Source organism: Delphinapterus leucas, chromosome 18 (assembly GCF_059928025.1).
Source record: "Delphinapterus leucas isolate spDelLeu-1000000601 "Yukka" chromosome 18, BTC_Dleu_Yukka2, whole genome shotgun sequence".
NCBI classification, from domain to species: Eukaryota; Metazoa; Chordata; class Mammalia; order Artiodactyla; family Monodontidae; genus Delphinapterus; species Delphinapterus leucas.
Window position 1 is genome coordinate 531,113 of NC_143146.1, and position 18,104 is coordinate 549,216.

General features: G+C 42.6%; 1 protein-coding gene across 2 annotated transcripts; it reads left to right on the forward strand.

Annotated features, from left to right (window-relative positions):
• The first annotated feature begins 4,112 nt into the window (after window positions 1–4,112).
• On the forward strand, window positions 4,113–13,249 carry CHAMP1 (chromosome alignment maintaining phosphoprotein 1). 2 transcript variants are annotated; one of them, XM_022576671.3, is made up of 3 exons: window positions 4,113–4,319; window positions 7,089–7,208; window positions 9,713–13,249. In XM_022576671.3, the coding sequence occupies exon 3, from the start codon at window positions 9,751–9,753 to the stop codon at window positions 12,229–12,231; it is 2,481 nt and encodes an 826-aa protein (XP_022432379.1). In that variant the 5' UTR covers window positions 4,113–4,319; window positions 7,089–7,208; window positions 9,713–9,750; the 3' UTR covers window positions 12,232–13,249. The 2 variants fall into 2 exon arrangements, with proteins under 2 accessions (XP_022432379.1, XP_089755429.1); XM_089899303.1 differs by lacking the exon at window positions 7,089–7,208 and having other exon boundaries at window positions 4,236–4,319.
• Window positions 13,250–18,104: the final 4,855 nt, after the last annotated feature.

Genomic DNA, 18,104 nt, shown 5'->3' on the forward strand with positions numbered 1-18,104 from the left:
CAGCATCAGTCCCTGGAGGCCAAAGTTGTCTCAGACCAACCTATGGGGTGCAACTCAGATTTGGCCACCACCTCGGGGATGCAAGTCAATGTCCTTCCATTTGCTTCGAGCCACTGCTGGCTTCCACCTGTGGCATTAGCCACGCAGGCCCCAGCCTTCCAAGGCCAAGCTCACTCACACTGGGAGCAAGCGACCTCAGAGTTCCAGGCGCACCCATCAACCAAGAGCACATCAGCAGAGAGTAGATTTTTCACGTGTAAATAGGCTTTCTCCATTTTGTCTGCTGAGTCTAGGAAAGTGGTAAATAGGCAAGAGGTTCCTTTGTCCTCAAAACTAACTTGGAGGATGCTAATCATATTTTGTTGTGTTAAGCTTCTAATGGGAGCAGTCAAATAACTATACCGAGGAAAAAAGCATGTAAATTTAACCTGTGAATTCTATGAGTACAGGTCACTAGGTGGAATTAGGAAACGAAGATCTTGGGCTCTGCTCGTGACTCCAGCAATAAGTATTTGTGTTTCCTTGAACATTTTTCTCACCTTCAACCCTGAGGTAATATCTGAGGGATATTTTCATGAAGAGTGTTAATAGCACTGGTTAAAGTCTTGTTACAAACGGGCACACAGGGCACATGAAAGCCTTCCAAAAACAGGCATCATACATCCTTATTTCCAATCTTTATATTGGGAAAAGCCCAGTAACCATATCAAAACTAGGAATGCACTTGATTCTCATGTTTATATTGATTCTTATTTAATCTGTGCTGTTTAAAAAATTGTCCAAAACTTGGAACTAAGGCAAAAGAGTGATTTCACAGCTTTCTCTGTCATGTCTGACTGGGTAAGCATTATTGAGTGTTTGATCTATTATCTCTTTTTGATTTGGACCCACACACATGAAGTTGTATGCTAACATGTAGATTTTTGTATAGTAGAGATGTGAATGATTTCTGTCCGACAGGAAAGACAAATTTAAAGGTTATAGGTTTACTGCCCTGTATTTAACCACTTTTGTATCTAACTAGCATTCTTTCTTCTATGGCTATATATTCTCAGTCTTATGAATTCTCTTTGAATGAGCTTTATTCTTCTCTTATTCCCTTGAGTTAATAAATCTCTGATATGTGTTCACTTTATATTTGTGTGAGAGTCATGTTTTTAACCTTTGAAAGTATACTGACATTCACCAAAATTGTACTCCTCATTAAAATACTAACATCATTTTAGTTAACATTATTTTGCATTATTATAAATTAAGTAGGGAGAGTTATCTGTCTTGTTTTTGTTACTCTTAAAGTGGATAAGTTCATTGTATTCGATCTATATTATAATCTGGGCTGCTTTTATTATTTCTCTTACAGGAAGCATTCCTTAATTTATGTCTCAGTCATTTTTATAATTCGTCACATGTGTATTAATGCACTAGTTTGAATTGAAAAACTGTCTTTTTTTCTGACAGAAAAGTCAGTCCGATTTTGACCACTTCATTTGACAACGTGCACAGGGTTTGGGTTTGCAATCGTGATTCTGTGTAGGTTCTGAGTATGTGCAGAGGCTCAATGTCATTATCCTTTATGCACATATGACAAATGACAAAGCCCAATGCCATTTTGGTTGTGTGTTGGGTCCTCATCCCCAGAACTGTTAAGGTTGTCACTTCTTGCTGCAATTTTAGTTCACCTGCCTCCACCAATTCATTCCCTTCTTCAAGTTTGGCACCTGGAATCTAGTGTAAGTTGAGAAAACACCCAGATTAGTTATTAAAAAGTATGTGTTAAGTAGGAGCCTTAAACTAGATTGTGTTTGAAAGCCTGTAAGTCCTCATTTTAGTGGGTTGTGTAAGAGTTATTTCTGCTTTCTTTGCATACTTTCAAGTTTAGGGCACTATTCTGAGAAGCTTTAAAATACCAAAATTTCAATAATTGGGAGCTCCGTTTGTGTTGTTCATCTTGAAGTATTTATATATTCTAGAGCTAAAATAGCTTTGTTTACATTTCAATTCAAAAAATGGCAGGTTTTTTGGTGTTTTGTTATTTTTTGTTGTTGTCTATTCATAAAGAAAACATCAATGAAAAAGACGCAGTTACTGCCCCAGTACAATCTAGATATTGGCTTCCAGAAGTTGCCCTATGCTAGAGGCTTGTGCAGAGTTCAGCTGGAATAATCAACTCATTCTAACACAGGAGAAGAAAACAAAGTAAAGAACTTGTTCAAACTACAGCCACAACGAGCCTTGTTTCTAAAGGTGAATTTCGTAACAGAAGGTAAAAAGGCCCCAGGGGCTTCTTAAAGGAAAGGAATCCAGAACTCCGGCACTCCAGCAGTGTCCTCACACGCCACAGCTGCCTCTAGATGGAAGGGACTCTTTTCTGCAGATGGACTAAAGGAACAGGTACACATCTACACATTGATATTTCACTGACACGTCACTCCAACTGATCTTCACCAATGGCAGAAATAATAAACTGATATCTTGCTAACAGTCTCTGGGCTCTAACCAGTTCTTTAACTGGAAATTGTATGATATGGATGACAAATTAAACTACCTTTCAGGAGGTGGCCTCACAAGTAACAATAAAAGACTGCAACAACAATACAGGGTTGCAAGTTATTTTGGTAACGCTGACGTAACAGCAACACTTACAATAAAATTAATAAAGACTTTTAAAATACAGACTTAAAATAAGATTATCAGCACTCCATCTATTCCCAAGCTGAATTTCACAACATAGCTTCATATTCAAGATAACAATCTCAAAAGTTCTTATAATATAAAACTTGATCTTCAAAGAAAAGATCTCATTTCTACCTTTAAAATTTACAGCTTTAAACGTGTTTTTATTTGCATTTCTATTATTAAAGCTTTAGATTTTTTTGTTTATTGGACATTTATGTTCTTCTTTTCTAAATAATCTGTGTCATTTGCCTGTATTTCTAGTGGCGTTTCAACTTTTATTTTTTGACACACAACTTTTTCATAAGTTAGGAGACAAGAGTTCGTTTCAGGGTTGGGCCTTGGGGGATGGGAAGCGTTTGCCTAGGTAAAGACGAATGGTGTTCATTTATTTGTGGTCCCGTCACCCATTCCCCCTCCCTCTCCCCTCCCAGAAGTGAGTTTACAGTGTACCTGGGCAGGTTCTCTTCAGCCCAGGCGGTGCCTCCATCCAGGAGTCCACGCAGCTCAGGTAAAAGATAACTGAAAATTGTAAAGCCTTTAATTATGTGGAAGGTCTTCTTTTAAAGCTATTAAATCTAGGGCTTCCCTGGTGGTGCTGTGGTTAAGAATCCGCCTGCCAATGCAGGGGACACGGGTTCGAGCCCTGGTCCTGCAAGATCCCACATGCCGCGGAGCAACTAAGCCCGTGCGCCACAACGACTGAGCCTGCACCTTAGAGCCCATGCTCCGCAACAAGAGAAGCCAACGCAATGAGAAGCCCGCTCGCCGCAACTAGAGAAAGCCCGCGCGCAGCAACAAAGACCCAACACAGCCAAAATTAAATAACTAAATTAAAACCGGTCAAAAGTATGGATCATTTTGCTGCAAATACCTGAAAATTTCCTAGAAAGCACCCGTTACTATTTAAAGTTAGACTATTTCCAGGAATTAAAAGAATGCAAGGTTTTAAATTTGGCGTGAAAGTGAGCATAAAACAAAAAACATAGGCATAGACCAGAGGTGCCTGCAAGTGAGATAGTGGATGCCGTTGGCTCCCACAGGGAACCTGGCGGCCAGCCGTTTTCCTCCCTACGCAGCACCGTCTCGGCGGGGCACTTAAGCGCTCCGGAGCTGTTAACTTTAAAGAACCCGGCCAAAGACAGAAACAAATCCCAAACTCAGAGCGGCCGGGTGGTCCCAGGCCGCGGCTCGGACCCGCGACCCGGCGGGAAGTACAGGTACGGCCACCCTGCCAGCCCTCACCGTCCACGGCAGCAGAGACAGTCCCTGAAGCCCGCCTGCTCGCTGTAACTTCTGGGGCGGAGCCGGGGCGGGCGCGTCCGGGGGGCGGAGTGGGAGCACGCGTCACTTCCGGGGGTGGGGCGGGCCGCTCAACAGACCAGCGCTCTCTCCACAAAGCGGCGCTCCGCAACCAGCGATCTGATTGGTCTTCGCGGGAGGGCGCGCGGCGCCAAACTCGCTTCCCGTCAGCCCCCTCCGGCCCATTCTGTGGCCGCGCACACGTTCGCGCGCCCGGAGCTCGCGCCTGCGCCTCGTCGCCATTCGGGAGGCCGCCGCGCCGCAGGGCCTCGCGGAGCCGCCTCGGACCGCGAGCCCGGCCTCCCGCAGTCCTTCCCTGCCTGGACGCCGCCCGCGGCCCACCGGTGAGAAGCGGGGCGGGCAGGGAGGGGCGTCGTCTGGGCCGCAGTCCCGAGGAAGCCTGGGGCGGCCGCCGAGGAGGGGCCCGGCCGCTGGCGCCGGCGGAAGGACCCCTCCCCCCAGAGCCGCGGGCGGGGTAGGGCTGCCGGCACTAGGGGTGGGAGGCCCTGCGTCATCCCGTGGAGGCACGAAATGTTTTGTTTAAAACCGCGCTGGGAAGGCGGGACCCGGCCCCGCGAGGGTCCGGTCCTGGAGGCAGTTTTCTCTGCCGCCCTTGGCTGCGTGGGCTTTGTCATCAGTGCTGTTCAGAAGTCGACGGGGTAACCCACGGAGGGGGAGAAATGTGGTGTGCATCTGATAACCCAGCAACAAAAAGCTGTGTAAAATTGGGCAGAGGGCTTGAGTGGGGGTCTCTCCCGGGAAGATGTGCAGATCGCCAGGCAGCACATCAAAGGATGCTCTTAGCCGGCAGAGTTACGGAAAGGGAATCCAGAACGAGATGCCGCTTCACACCCAGAGTGTTGGTTCGGACGTGGAGAAATTGGTACACTCCTGCACTGGTGGCTGGGAATTAAAATGGAGCGGCCATCAGCTGTGGAAAAATGGTTCAGTGGTTCCTCAAAAGTGTCAACATGGAGTTGCCCATGGTCCAGCACTTCCCCTCCTAGGTGTGAACTCCAAAGAATTGAAAGCAGGGACCCAGGTACTTGGACACCAGTGTTCAGAGCAGCCTTCTTCGCAGCAGCCAAAAGGCGGTGACTCTAAATGACCATCAGCAGGTGAACGGGAAAAAGTTGGAATGCTGCTTATCCTTAAAAAGGAATAAAATTATGATACATGATTCAGTTTAGACGTGCTAAGTGAAATAAGCCAGACACAAAAGAGCAAGTGTTGTATGATTTGACTCTAAGAGGGTATTGTTGAACGGTTACAGAGTTTCTGCTTTAGTTAACAGTAACATGTTACTTGTTTATCAGTTGTGACTCAAAGAGGGTATTGTTGAACGGGTACAGAGTTTCTGCTTTAGTTAACAGTAACATGTTATTTGCTTATCGGTTGTAACAAATCTACCGCACTAATATAGGGTGTTAGTAATAGGACAAAGGATGTGCAGGGGAGGAAAGGAGGTATATGAGAGCAGAGAACTTTCTGTTCAGTTTTTCTTTAAACCTAAAACGTCTCTAAAGTTTAATAATTTTTAAAAAATCAGCAAGGATGAAGAGCCGTGCTACTGTGTATATATTAATAGAGCAAATTAGCTATAGACATGCTCTGCATATTGAGTTTACATGGGAGAGCTGTGCATCAAAATGTTTTAAAAGACCAGTGGTGCTAGATGTTAAGAAAGAAACTGGATGGGAAATGGAAATAGGTGTGATACCATATGGTAAAACTTCTCTGAAAAATACAGGATGGTGGACTGGCAAAACACTCGTGATTAAAACTTACGTTTTTTAGACACAATATGTGGTCTGTAGAGGTGAAATGTAGGATGAGAGATTTTTATTAACCTGCACAATGTAGAGTTACTTTCATAATTAGGCTAAGGAACTCTGAAACTTAGGGGAAAAAAATGCTATAATCTGGAAGCTGGAAGTAATCTCAGTTTCTAGCCTCTACCCAGCAGCTGAATTCTGAACTCAATTCTGCAACATCCCCATGGGGAAGACATCATTATTGTTACAGCAGAGATCCAGAGTGAGGAAATCAGGGTCTTCTGTTGCTTTCTTTGACCTAACTGTTGTGATCTTTAACAAGTCACTTCTCTCCCTCAGCATCACTTTTCTCAATTATAAAATGATGCGGTTGGACTTAAGTCCTCTGAGGACCCTTCTGGTCCTGTACTAATCATTGGCTCCCAGTTATGGAGGGCTCCTGCCTGACAGCGCAGCTCACTCTACTCCATGATTGAGTGCTTGGTAAAACTTTATGTTGAGCTGAAATCTCTTTTCCTGCTGGCTTCCACTTGTTTTTGGACAGCTTGTGTATTATCCATAATTCTTCCTCTTTTGAAGTTAAGTGTCTGTGCTCACAAATGACATGTTTTTAAAGACTTCCTACCATTCTGTTTGCTTTCTTTTGCATATTCCCACTGTTTGGACTCAAGATCTTAAAGTGTCCTTCCTGCCCAGAGCTGGAGACAGTGATCCACTGGGATACTCTGCCCAGTGCAGTTCACTATAGTCCTATGTTTTGTAATTGATATTTGGATTCTAAATGTTTGATAAATTTCATCTGTCTGATTTGGGCCCATTTACTGGCTTTTCAGGATCTTACTAAATTCCACTGTATTAGGTTGGTCAAGATATTTGAGGAAGAACCTGGATAGATAGCAGAACATGGTCTGCTGTGGTCCTTCATCAGACGTGGACTGCCTAACCTTGAGCAAGTTATTAATGTCTGGGTTTGAGTTTCCTCAACTATAAGAAGTTTTAATTGACAGAATAGCCTGTAGTCACGGCAGGAGTCTTCTGAGTGCTTGTCATGTTAGCTGAAGTTAAATGATGGGTTTGAGAAGGGTTTGGTTGGGTGAGGGTCAGGCATTAATTCCATAGAGGATCATTAAAATAAAATTCAACAAGGATGGCGTCGTGGATAGTATCTACTATAGTCTTTGGTGTCGTTTCATTAAAGTTAGTGTCCAGGCCTTGGATTGGACCCCTCTTGCTATTGTAAGGGGCAGGGTAGTGAGGGAAATCGGCAGAATTCTGTTACAGAGGGCACAAATTTTCACAGAGAAGTAATCTGGATTCCCCTTCCCTTGTGTTTCTCAGGTCCAACTGCTCATCTTGTCCTTCGTGTACTACACACTGTCTTCTGTGGTTTAGTCGAAAAGCCATGTAGACTTGCCTGCCCCTTGAAGACCACTTTTAAGACTTCTAGTAAGACAGTTGGTAAGTCTACTAGGGGAAAAGCATGTTGGTCTGTATTTCTTCCCCATTCTAAAAGTACTTGTCCTGGATTTATATTGTAAATTAAATATACAATATTTAATAACGGTATTGTACCAGCATTGCTTTGCGTGTATTTTTGTGTGCTTTTAACATTTCTTTCTAACGTTTAAGAGAATATTTTATGATGAGTATGTTTTTGAAAAGTGCTTGGAGTTCTTGAGGGAAAACTATAAAAGCATACACACCCATATATATAATGATGCATGAACGTGTGCTAAATACGTTAGTTACAGAATCTGTTTTAGCAGTTGTTGGATACCCATGCTAAGAAGAGCATACCAGATGGAGCTGGTGGGGAATAGAATAGAGCCCAGAATAGCATCATACACAAAACTTAGTAATTGCTAAATAGAACATTACATGTCATTGGTTACATGTGTAATCAATGTTGAGATGACTGAACTATCCATTTGGGGTCAAATATAGGCTGGATCACAGAGGATTAAAGATACAAATGTAAGAAAAGAATGAAATTGTCATAGGGAAAATATTGAGTGATTAAAAAAATAATGGAATGGAAGGCATAACTTAAAACAGTCATAAGGGAAGCACTTTTAAGTTTTTAATTTTTATGTAAACCAATTGTATGTAGCAAAAAAAAAAAATCGTAAAGTCGAGACAAATAATAAAGTGAGAAGATAGTTTCCATAAAAGGACTGACTTCTTTCACATACAAAGACTATTTACAAATAATTAGGAAAAATGGGCAAAGCACATCCTAGAAAAAGAAATACACATGGCTGGGCTTCCCTGGTGGCACAGTGGTTGAGAGTCCGCCTGCCGACGCAGGGGACATGGGTTCGTGCCCTGGTCTGGGAAGATCCCACATGCCGCGGAGCGGCTGGGCCCATGAGCCATGGCCGCTGAGCCTGCGCATCCAGAGCCTGTGCTCTGCAATGGGAGAGGCCACAGCAGTGAGAGGCCCGCGTACCGGAAAAAAAAAAAGAAATACACATGGCTAATAAACAAGGGGAAATATTCAGTCTTTGTCATTAAACTACATTAAAACACTAGTGAGATATCAGTTTTCACCTAAGAATTAGAAAGGATTCGAAGTTTAATGATACTCTGATGCTGAGGGAGCTGGGGAATTAGTCTTCACATCAACCCTCTTGGTTGGTGTGTAATAGTACGACAACTTTTTGAGAGTTTGGTAAAATGTCAGTTTCAATTGCAAATAGCCTTTGAACCAGGTAATCCATTTCTAGGAATTTCCCTTTCAGAAATACTCTCACATTCAAAGGAAATTCAGTGCTTACTCTGTATGTAAAAATATCCTAGAAAATGCCTTCTAATTCAACAGAACTCCTGAAACCTGTATCTGCCCTTACTATAGAAACACAGAAACCTGGCCCAGTTGTTTCCAGAATCACCAAAACATGTACCTCTCACTTCCCTGGAGTCTGGCCCTGTTGTTTCTCCTGAGCCACAGACACCTTCTCTTCCTTAAATGAGAGCTCGTTGCAGAAAAATATGCTTAATATCTCATTTGTGTAGAATGTGTAAACATAGACATTCTCTTCGGTGACACATAAGTACAGTGGCTACCCCTGGGGAGTGATACTATGTGAGTACCTTGTACTGTGTGAATGAGTATGTTTTTAACTGTGAGCTTCTGTTCCTTTTACCACCTTAACAAGGCTAGCTTAAAAGTTTAAAAGCCTTGTTTTCTGGCAAGCAAGTTGCCTCAAGTGTGTCCTCCATCTGAATTGCCATTTGTGGCACACTTCATCGCATCATTCAGGATCTCTGCTTGAGTGCCTTCCTGTGCTGCCCTCCACATTCTTACCTCCCCAATTGATATAAGCACCATATTGCAAGACACGCCTTTAAACCCAAGCGCCTAGAAAAGCATGGGGCACAAAATAATTAATTTATTAAATGAATGGATAAAGTATATTAGGATGGATAAAACATTACAAGATATGTTGACTTTTTTTTAAAGCTGTCTTTTCATGTTAGATTTAGTTTAACAAGTGCTTTCTGAAATGGACCTAAAGTTTCTTGCTCTGCCTTAATAGCCTAGCTTTAGCTTTGATATTTACTCAGCTTTGCGTACTGACAGCTTATTGACTCGCGGTTTTAGAGTCAAAGTGTAAGGCACATGCAATAGATAATTCTGGAGTGAAGCTTGGGTCCCTGATAGTCCTGTAACCTGCGTAAGTCATTTCTTTGAACATTAATTTCTTCATCTGTAAAGGAAAGTAATATTTGAGTCATATTGTTAGGAGTGTTAAATGGGATGATGTATGTAAAAATAGCAGAGTTCCTGGGACTCAGTTTAAAATTAATTATTATTTTTCCCATCTCTTCAAAATCTTTATAGAGATATTATCTAATAAATACATGTGCCATTCTAGACTTATGCAAGTATAGAATGGACTAGAAACAGCATTTTATTCAAAAATGTTCTCTGAAAATCATTTATTTCTGCTTTATTGCAGCACTGTTTTTAAAGAATATAATCGTGTATGTTAGAAAAATGGAAGTATTCCAGGAACTTCGCAAGCCATCGGCACGTTTGGAGTGTGACCACTGCAATTTCAGAGGCACGGATTATGAAAGTGTACAAATCCACATGGGTACCATCCATCCAGAATTTTGTGATGAAATGGATGCTGGTGGGTTAGGTAAAATGATATTTTACCAGAAAAGTGCAAAGCTATTTCACTGCCATAAATGCTTTTTCACCAGCAAGATGTACTCTAATGTATACTATCACATCACATCCAAACATTCAGCCCCAGAGAAATGGAATGAGAAACCAAAAAATCAGTTAAACAAAGAAGCAGATCCTGTGAAAAGCCCTTCTGTTCCTGAACACCAGAAAATGGCCTCTAATTCAGCAGAACTCCTGAAACCTATACCTGCCCTTTCCATAGAAACGCAGAAATTTGGCCCAGTTATGTCTCCAGAATCACCAAAACCTACTCCTCTTACTTCCCTGGACTCTCAGAAACCTGGCCCTGTTGTTTCTCCTGAGCCACAGACACCTTCTCTTCCTTCTCCCGAGCCTCCGAAACCTGCCCCTGTTTCTTCTCCTGAACTTCCAAAACCAGTCCCTCTTGTTTCTGAATCTCAGAAACCAGTTCCTGTTCCTTCTCCAGAACCACAGAAACTTGCTCCCGTATCTCCTGAGCCAGTAAAGGCAACTCTTACTAATCCCAAACCCCAGAAACACTCTCATTTCCCAGAAACATTGGGGCCACCTTCAGCCTCATCTCCAGAGTCACCAGTTCTGGCTGCCTCCCCTGAACCTTGGGGACCATCCCCAACAGCGTCTCCAGAGTCTCGGAAGCCGGTCCAGACTGTCTCCCCTGAGCCAAGGAAGCTGTCCCCATCGGAGTCTCCTGAACCTTGGAAGCCATTCCCTGCTGTGTCCCCAGAGCCTCGGAGACCAGCCCCAGCTGTGTCACCAGGTTCTTGGAAGCCAGGGCCACCTGGGTCCCCCAGGTCTTGGAAGTCCAGTCCGTCAGCATCATCAGGACCTTGGAAGCCAGCTAAACCTGCTCCATCTGTGTCTCCTGGACCTTGGAAACCAATTCCTTCTATATCACCTGGACCTTGGAAACCAACTCCATCCATGTCCCCTGCGTCCTGGAAGTCTTCATCAGTCTCACCTGGTTCCTGGAAATCTCCCCCCGCATCTCCTGAGTCATGGAAGTCTGGCCCACCAGAACTCCGAAAGACAGCGCCCACCTTGTCACCTGAACATTGGAAGACAGTTCCTCCAGTGTCTCCTGAGCTCCGTAAATCAGGACCTCCCTTGTCTCCTGAGCTTCGCAAACCAGGCCCGTCACTGTCCCCAGAGATCCGTAGTCCAGCGGGATCTCCAGAGCTCAGAAAACCGTCAGGGTCTCCAGAGCTTTGGAAGCTTTCCCCTGATCAGCGGAAAACTTCTCCTGCTTCACTTGATTTTTCTGAGTCCCAGAAAAGTTCCCGTGGTGGTTCCCCTGATCTCTGGAAGTCTTCCTTTTTTATTGAACCTCAGAAACCTGTCTTCCCTGAGACCCGGAAACCAGGTCCTTCTGGGCCATCTGAGTCCCCTAAAGCTTCCTCTGATATCTGGAAGCCTGTTCTCTCTATTGATACTGAGCCTAGAAAACCTGCCCTGTTTTCTGAGCCTACCAAAACAGCCTCTCGTGCTTCTCCTGAACCACGAAAACGTGCTCTTTTTCCAGAGCCCCGGAAACATGCCCTTTTCCCCGAACTTCCCAAAGCTGCTGTCTTCTCAGAATCTCAGAAGGCAGTTGAGCTTGGTGATGAACTACAGGCAGATGCCATAGACGATCAAAAGTGTGATGTTTTGGTTCAGGAAGAACTACTAGCTACACCTAAGAAACTCTTAGAAGACACTTTATTTCCTTCCTCAAAGAAGCTCAAGAAAGACAACCAAGAGAACTCGGATGCTGAGCTTAGTAGCAGTGAGTATATAAAAGCAGATCTGGATGCGATAGATAGTAAGGGCCAAGAATCGAGCAGTGATCAAGAGCAGGTTGACGTGGAATCGATTGATTTTAGTAAAGAGAACAAAATAGACATGACTAGTCCAGAGCAGTCCAAGAATGTACTGCAGTTTACTGAAGAAAAAGAGGCTTTTATCTCTGAAGAAGAGATTGCAAAATACATGAAGCGTGGGAAAGGAAAGTATTACTGCAAAATCTGTTGCTGTCGTGCTATGAAAAAAGGTGCTGTTTTGCATCATTTGGTTAACAAGCATAATGTCCACAGTCCCTACAAATGTACAATTTGTGGAAAGGCTTTCCTTTTGGAATCTCTCCTTAAAAATCATGTAGCAGCTCATGGGCAAAGTTTACTTAAATGTCCACGTTGTAATTTTGAGTCAAATTTTCCAAGAGGCTTTAAGAAACATTTAACTCATTGTCAAAGCCGGCATAATGAAGAGGCAAATAAAAAGCTAATGGAAGCTCTGGAACCTCCACTGGAGGAGCAGCAAATTTGATTTTTAAATACAGTGTGGATATATGCTCTACAGAGTTGTTTATTGAACCCCTTGTTGAAAGTATAGTTAAATAGCCTAGTTGGATCAGTAGATGTTGACATGTATGGTGTACTGTGTCTCGGTAGTGTTACAAAGCATAAGCGTTTGGTTATTTTTTTCTTGATCTTTGTTTATGTTGTTGTCGTGTAAGTCAGTAAATTCATGTTGTATATTCCAGATGGGTAAAATTAATTTCAGTATATTTGAATAATATGAAGAGGTAGGCATTCCATTTAACAATCAAGAGCAAGTTGTACTCAATTTAAAACATCTAGTTAAAGTGTATCTTTTTGTGCAACTAATTTCAGACATTGGAAATTATTCGTTAGAATGTTTAAGAATTAGGCATGAAAATTTTGAGAAATTTTGTTCTCAAGTATTTTCGCATCATAAAAATTATTTTAAAGTTTCTATTTGGTCATATAAAGTTATTTATAAATCTTGAACCCCTTCTAGGTGTTTATTAACTTTTATATTATGGAAGATTGGAGTCTCAGGGTTGCTGATTTTCTGCTAAAAGAGGGGAAATTGAGTCCGTTTAAAAAATAGTTTGCAGCCTTCTCCTGTAGGAAACTGAGAAACATGAGTGCGATTTTAGGCCTTGTCTTTAGTTGTTTCTTTTGGAGTCTTCCATTCTGGACCTTACCCCAAGATCTGGCCCTTCACTTCCCCGTGAGCTCAAACCAACAGATGATCCTTATTTGCCAAATGTGTCAGGGTTGCACCTCCTACTCCTGGGCCTTCCGCACCATCTGTCGGGGCTTCAGACCAGGGTAAGGAGCAGAAATGAAAGTCTTCCGGATTCACAACAAAAAATTTTATAAATAGACATTACTGTTTAAGAGTACATCAGTTTTATGTTTTTCACAGTTGTTACTGTAAATACCTTGTGCCTGTTAGTGGATTATTTTATTCTAAAATATTTTGTCAAATGTGTATCAATCAAATTAAAAACAAAGGCTTTCATGTTAGCAACATATTCATGTGTGTTTTCTTTTGTGTAACTTTCATTGTATGATACCAAATTCCATTATTCTTTCCTATTTCCACTTGTTTTTAGCATACTAATTTTCATACCTGGAGCAGCATTTTCTAAGCTCGGTTTTCTCAGAGTTCTGTGGTCAGGTAGGTTAAGGGAAACACTGTACAGTCATCCCTTGGTGTCCATCCACAGGGAATCAGTTCCAGGACCCCCTGCAGATTGCATATAACCTATACATGTCCTCCCATATGCTTTAAATCATCTCCAGATTACTCATAGCGCCTGATACAATGTAAATGCTATATAAATAGTCGCCAGCAAGTGGCAAGTTCAAGTTTTGCTTTTTGGAACTTTCTGGAAATTGTTTTCTAATATTTCTGATCTGTGATTGGTTGAATCCACGAATGTGGAAACCAAGGATACAGAGGCCTGGCTACATTAGGCTCTCTATGAAAATTCTCATTAATCCACATTAGCCCATTAAAGGTCATTTAATCTCAGTGGTGGTCAGTCCTGAGTGCTTCATTTAAACAATGGGAAGCATTTAGTGCCATAAGGACTCTGATACATAGCCGGGGTTGAGATACTGGCTTTTATCAAGGTGTTCCCAGACACTTGAACAAGGAGCTCTTTATTCATGGCATCCAAATGCATATGCCAATTGGGAAGACAATGTTTAGATAATACTGGGAAGATCTTACAAGCTTCAGACCTGTCACTTGTTTGGAGAGCACAGTCTGGCAGGCAAGGTACTGGTTGATGGGATTGTTGGTTTATACTGGGCACCTTGACAACAAGCTTCCAGTTCTGGAGTTTGCTTCTAGGCATGATGCCAGCAAGTAGGAGAGGTAAGATATCCTGGCTATATCCGTCTCGTATACTGACTTGATTAAAATTATGGGTAGAAAAAAAAAAAAAAAAATTATGGGTAGAACAACGGGCTTCCAGTGCCCAGAACCCCTTTTGAAGCCTGCAGTCAAATCAACCATGCTTGAGCATACGTAACAACATGCAACAGATTCTTAGGACTTCACACTTTTTGGTGCAGACTTCTCACGGAGTCCTTCCTATATCTTTGCTCAAGGGGGAGCTAACTAGATCCTACGACTTGCCATCTCATGGTGGTTTTTTAATAATATTTTTATAAGATAGAGGGTATTAACGCTAGGGTAAGCAGCGGTGATGCATGTGTAGTCTGGGCATTAAGGCCTTAATTTTAGACCAAAGCACGATGTTCTCGGCTCACCTCAGTTGTGGCTTCCCACTTTTTTCTCCTTTTACCTCTAAGGTCAAGGGTTAGTTAGCTGTGCCCTTACTTTAGAACCTGTTTACGTTCTTTTTAATCGTTGGTAACTTTGCCTTCTATACAATAGCATCCCTCACTAATCAATATGACCCACTCTGTATCTTTTCATTTTCTTATTTACCTATGAAATTACAACTTTCTAATGACTCCCCAGTGATTTTACATAACATGAAAGGGAATAAAAATTACCGTACCATTTTTACACAGCATTCATGGCCTCGATGCCATTATGTTCTAGGGAGCCAATGTCGTTTTCATTCACTTGACTCTGAGTACGTGAATTGTAGTGTCTGTGTAGGAGATGCTGCTTTTGTTTTTAATATTGGTGTAGATTCCGTAGCTTTGTCTTGGATGAAGACAGACTGATGCTTAATCAAATCTGATCTGCAAGCATCACAAAATGAAGGGTGCCTCTTTAAGATGAATTACACCCTTAGATTAAAAAAAAAAAAAACAAATTGTCTCCTTTCTCAATCTAGCTCTTTCTGTTCACATGTAATTTTGATCATTCACTTCCTATTGCTGCTATACATTGCATGAAATTTTGTGGCTTGAAACAATGCAGATCTGTTAAAGTTACGAAGTTCACTGGGCTGAAGTCAAGGTGAGAGCAGGGCTGCATTCTTTCCTGGAGGCTCTAAAAGGAAGTTCATCCCCTTCACTTTTCCAGCTTCTAGAGGCCACCTGCACTCTCCGCATGATTCCCTTCCTGCATCTGTGAGCACTTAGCATCTCTGACCCTGCTTCTGTTATCACATGTTCCTCTGACTCTTTCCCTCATACACTTAAGGACCATGTTATCACATTGGGCCCCTAGATAATCTAGGATGATCTGTATTTTAAAGTCAGCTAATTAGCAACCTTAAATCTCTGACATAAAGACTACCACACTCACAGATTCTGGCAATCTTGTACTTTGGGGGTCATTCTGCCTTCCACACCTGGGCTTGAAAATTGGGGTTTTGATTCCTCTGCTTAGCCTATAGCAAGCCAGGTTGGGTTTCTTTGGCAACATGTCTGTTGCTACCGCCTCACTGGTCTAGGCCCTCATCATTGGTGCAGTAGACTGCTCCATAGTCTGGGGCCTCCAGTATCAACCCCAGCCCACCCTTTACACACCAAAATAAGGTCTCCACAATACTGACTGTGTGTTGCATTCTTTATACGAAATTACCCCTTAAGGTACAGTTACTTAAGGCCTTCCATTGGCAAACCACACCTTACTCAATAACCTTCTCACCCCACCTCATAATACTTGGTCAGTCCTTCCTGTTAAAGTCCTACCCTTACTAAGCCTGGCATGGTTCTCTCCACCTTCCAAGTCTACTATTGCAAGACTACTTTTTTCATTTTATGAATTGAGAAAAAAAAACCCTATAGGACTGATTTGGACCTAATTTAGCGTTAATGCAACACGGGAATGCTATTTGTTGTTACAAATACCCCACACTGGATGCTACATTCAACCCTAAAACTGAAAATGCTGTTGGAATAAAATATGACATTTCAACCCCTTTGATCCTGATCAACTACCAGCTTAGTTGGATTGAGCATACTTTGAATTAACTTTGCTTCTAACACCCACTGATCTCTTGTAAATGTTTGCCATGGGCCACACGGAGGATTAGATGAAGTGGATGGGAAGCCTACTAAATTCTTACTAGATTTGTATAAATGGAAGAGTTCTAGGTCAAGTGAACAAAATTCCAACTTGAATCATAAAGACAGTCATGGCCCCTCAGTCATTTCCCAGACTTGAGCCAGTTTACAGACCTTGAATGAAGGCGAGGCTGGGTCCCCTTGAGCAAGGATCCCAGTACACTGCCAAAAATGTATACCGTTAACCTTTTTCCCAGCCTTCCCCAAAGGTACAGATGGCCATTTACCAGGGTGGCTGCACTGGGCAAAAGGAACTAATCAGACCCTTCAGGAATGCCTGGACACTGGTTCTGAACTGACACTGATTCCAGGAGACACCAAGCATAACTGTGGCCCTCCAGTCAGAGTAGGGGCTTATGGAGGTCAGATAATCAATGGAGTTTCAGCTCAGGTTCATCTCACAGTGGGTCCAGTATCCTCAAACCATCCTGTGGTCATTTCTCCAGTCCTAGGATGCATAATTAACAGTAGACATAGGAACTGGCGGTATCCCCACGTTGGTTCCCTGACCTGTGAGGTGAGGGCTATTATTGTTGGAAAGGCCAGTAGGAAGCCTCTAAAATTGCCTCAACCTAGGAAGCATGTAAATCCAAAGCAATCGGGCAGAAAGGATTCTGGGAAGATGGTGGAGTAGGAAGCCCAAGGAATCTGTCTCCCCACCTAGACAGCAACTGTACTGGCAGAATTCATCTGATATAACTATTTTGGAACTCTGGAGTCTGTTGAAGGCTTGCAACTTCCAGGGGAAGAACTGGACAGTAAATTGTGGTTAATTTTGGTCAACTTTGGCTTTTCACAGAGTAGCAGCTACTTGTCCCCTACCCACAGCCATGCAAGCATCTTGCACACAACTTGCAGGAGCTAGTGTGGGTGAGAAGGTCCCTGTCTTGCAAATACCGAGCATCTGTGCTTTGATTTCTAGTTGCTGCTTTTGCTCACAGAGGCGCAGACAAAGAGGCAGGCAGCCATTCCTTCTGTAAATACTTCCACCTCTAGCTGAAGTGACTTTCAGGTGATTTAAAGGGCCAGCACCCTCCCCCACCCCCACCCCCACCCCCTGCCCCTGACACACTTCATTTTTTGCTTCTCTCCTTTTGAGAGCCAGACGTTAAATACTACTGCATATACAGGGAAAATTAGAAAGTGACTGCACCTGCCCAAGGGAAGGCTCATAAGAGACATAAAAAAAGACATTATTTGCACTTCAGGCTGATCCTTGGCACAGAGACAGCCTACAACAGTAAAACAAATAAGTACATAAATAATAAACATGGCAAACCCTGGGGAAGGGGAAGAATCTGATTTCCAGAGTTACACATTATTATATTCAAATGTCCAGTGTTCAAGAACAACAACAAAATCACAAGGCATACAAAGAAAAAGGAAAGTATGGCCTGTTCAAAGGGAAAAAACTCAACAGACTCTGTACCTAAAAAAGATGTAATGGCAGACATACTAGACAAAGACTTTAAAACCACAGTCTTAAAGATGCTCAAAGAACTAAGGAAGATGGGGAGAAAGTCAAGAAACTGGTGTGTGAACAAAATGTGAATATCCATAAAGAGATAGAAAACCTAAAAAGGTACCAAAAAGAAATTATGGAGCTGAAAAGTACAACTGAAATAAAATTTCACTAGAGGGATTCAAGGCAGACTAGAGCAGGAGGAAGAAGGAATCAGTGAATTGAAGACAGATCAATGGAAGTTATTGAGGCTGAGGAACAGAATGAAAAATGATCAAAGAGAAGTGAGCAGAGCCTAAGGGACTTGTGGGACATGATCAAGTTGACGAACACAAGCATTGAGGGGGAAGAGAAAGGGCAGCAAGAATATCTGAAGAGATAATGGCTGAAAACTCCCCAAATTTGATGAAATACATGACCATAAA

Excerpts from the sequence above, each read along its gene's own strand:
- CHAMP1 (XM_022576671.3), top strand. The coding sequence starts at position 9,751 with ATGGAAGTATTCCAGGAACTTCGCAAGCCATCGGCACGTTTGGAGTGT.